General features: G+C 50.0%; 1 protein-coding gene across 2 annotated transcripts; it reads right to left on the reverse strand.

The window, feature by feature from the left end:
* Nucleotides 1-287: 287 nt before the first annotated feature.
* On the reverse strand, nucleotides 288-2,485 carry HMGB2 (high mobility group box 2). Of its 2 annotated transcripts, none has more exons than XM_041427926.1 (5): nucleotides 2,369-2,485; nucleotides 1,877-2,046; nucleotides 1,574-1,719; nucleotides 1,312-1,486; nucleotides 288-829 (listed from the first exon to the last, which is right to left on the reverse strand). In XM_041427926.1, exons 2-5 carry the CDS (start codon nucleotides 2,024-2,026, stop codon nucleotides 674-676), a joined length of 627 nt encoding a protein of 208 aa, XP_041283860.1. In that variant the 5' UTR covers nucleotides 2,027-2,046; nucleotides 2,369-2,485; the 3' UTR covers nucleotides 288-673. The 2 variants fall into 2 exon arrangements, with proteins under 2 accessions (XP_041283860.1, XP_041283859.1); XM_041427925.1 differs by having other exon boundaries at nucleotides 2,292-2,432.

The following is a 2,485-nucleotide window of genomic DNA, read 5'->3' on the forward strand; positions in this document are numbered from 1 at the left end:
GGGAAAGATAATCCAGGAGTAATTATCCAGAACTTCACTACTTAAGAGATTTTTTTATCACCCACAAGGTAACACAAGCAAACTCTACTGTAAGGAAAGCATCAGTTAACTAATGATAGTGGGAGAGGAAATCAGTTAAAGCAGTTTAAGCTCCAGGTGTCAGTGCCTAAGGGACTTGCCAGTTCTGCAGTAACAGCAAGAGCCCAAGAACACTGCACGCTCCCACACAGGATTCCAGCATTCTGGGGGCGCCCAGCCTCTTAGAAACATCATGAACACAAAAAGAATAATGTACAACATTTTATTACAAAACTGTTAAAAAAGTAATACAATGCAACAAAATACTACAAAATATAAGATCAGCTATTAAGCTACCTTTGTTTTACTTAGCTAAGAAAAAACACCTGGCTATCAGTCACTGAATTTCAATAAAACCATTAAATATGCAGAAACAGCAGAAACATTCAACAACTTTTGTTTTTCCAAACCGAACTGTAGCAGCCCTTGGCTACTGCTTACATTATAAATTGAGGTCTCCCTACAAAGAACCACATTACCTATACACAATTCTGTACAGATTTTTATACTGAAGCTAACAATGAGCTGCACTTGAGTTCACATTCTTAGCAAAATATTGGATTCCGAGCATAAATCTTTACAGCAGGACATTCATTTATTCTTCATCCTCATCTTCTTCCTCCTCTTCCTCCTCCTCCTCCTCTTCTTCCTCCTCCTCCTCTGGTTCTGCTTTCTTCTTAGATCCTGCAGGCCTACCTGGGCCCTTCTTTCCTGCATCACTCTTGCTCTTGGCACGATATGCTGCAATGTCCTGTAAGTAAAATGCTTTTAAGCTGCTAGCACTAGAATAGTGAAGACAAATCTGTACTGCTTTGGTACTTCAGTACTACTGTACTGCATAGGTCAGATACAGTGCATGCAAAAAGCAGAATTTCCACCTTGGGACTTTCATGCTTAAATCTTTGAGCAAAAGGACATGCAACACAGACAGTTTTAAGAATTTTATGACCACGGTGCTTTGGAGTCTGACTATATTTATTTTATCAAGCAGGTGACCTGTTTTCTGGTAGTAAGGCATCTTACTGGTAGAATCTTTAGACATGCAAAACCCCCATCCAGGTTCACTGTTAGGGTTCCAGATACCTCCCCACCACACCTTTCCATGTCTTCTAAAGGCTAACAGAAAGCATTAAGAATTAAAAGCCCACACCATATGGTGTGGGTGCAAGACACAAGTTACATATTTACAGTGAGCTCCACAACTTTAACTTTGTTGTATTTCTTTTACTGTACCTTTTCATACTTCTCCTTTAGTTTTGCAGCCTTCTGTTCATATGGCTGTTTATCTTTGGCCGACTGTTCAGACCACATTTCACCTAATTTCTTTGCTGTATCTCCAATAGACAAGCCAGGATGATCGTTTTTGATTTTCGGACGGTGTTCAGAACAGAAAAGGAAGAACGCAGATCTACATCGAGAGACAGTGATTAAAGTTAAGTATCAAGCTATTAGAATACTTTTTTCTGTGGGGGGAGGGAGTCATAGAAACACTCACGGTGGTCTTTTAGGAGCGTTGGGGTCCTTTTTCTTTCCCTTCTTCTCGCCTTTGGGAGGAACATAGTTTTTCATCTCCCTGTCATAACGAGCTTTGTCTCCTTTAGCCATTTCTTCAAACTTTCCTTTTTCCTTGCTTGACATTGTCTGTGGACACACGGAGGGGAAAGAAGAGTCTGGCTGAGATAAAGCAGCTACTGACCCACTAACGCCTAAGCAGCAGGTGCTACCAGGGATCTTTTCCCAGCAGCCCGCAGCAGGGGCGGGGGCTGGCCCGGCATGGGCTCAGCACGGCCCGGCTCACCTTCCACCGCTCCGAGCACTTCCGCGAGAACTCTGCGAAGTTGACGGACGAGTCCGGGTGCTTCTTCTTGTGCTCCTCGCGGCACGTCTGCACGAAGTAGGCGTACGAGGACATCTTGCCCCGCGGCTTATTGGGGTCGCCTTTGCCCATGGCGAGGTCGGCGCGGGTCCCTGCGGGAGGCGGTGCGTGGAGAGGCGGTGTGAGGCGGGGCCGCGCCTCAGGCCGCTCCCGGCCGCCGCCCTCCCGGCCCCACTCGCCCGCCGGGAATCCTCCCCTCAGCCACGGGCGCGCCGCCCGCCCGCCGCGGGTGCCCCTCGCCGCCCCTGCTCCCAGCACGGCCGCTGGTGTCCGCTGCTCCCCGCTCTCCCTCCGTCCCTCCCGGCGCGCTGACGCTCCGCGGGCGCGCGGGCCTTGCCTGGCTGGGCGGAGCGGGCGGCGCGGGCTCTGCTCCCTCAGGTGCTGCTGCCGAATGGTGCCCGGCCGCGCACTTACCGCCTCTTGTTTTCCGCGGCACTGCCCGCCACAGCAACCCGACCCGCGGCGCCCGAGAACCCGCCCCCCGCCGCAGCCCATTGGCTGCCGCGCACGTTCAAACTGCCCGAAGCTCCG

The sequence above is a fragment of the Onychostruthus taczanowskii genome, unplaced genomic scaffold (genome assembly GCF_017590055.1).
Source record: "Onychostruthus taczanowskii isolate IOZ18803 unplaced genomic scaffold, ASM1759005v1 scaffold12, whole genome shotgun sequence".
Classification (NCBI taxonomy): domain Eukaryota; kingdom Metazoa; phylum Chordata; class Aves; order Passeriformes; family Passeridae; genus Onychostruthus; species Onychostruthus taczanowskii.

Coding starts and splice junctions, on each gene's coding strand:
- HMGB2 (XM_041427926.1), bottom strand. CDS start 2,026: ATGGGCAAAGGCGACCCCAATAAGCCGCGGGGCAAGATGTCCTCGTAC. Junction 1,720..1,876: donor AGTGCTCGGAGCGGTGGAAG/GTGAGCCGGGCC, acceptor GTGTGTCCACAG/ACAATGTCAAGCAAGGAAAA. Junction 1,487..1,573: donor AACGCTCCTAAAAGACCACC/GTGAGTGTTTCT, acceptor CTCTCGATGTAG/ATCTGCGTTCTTCCTTTTCT.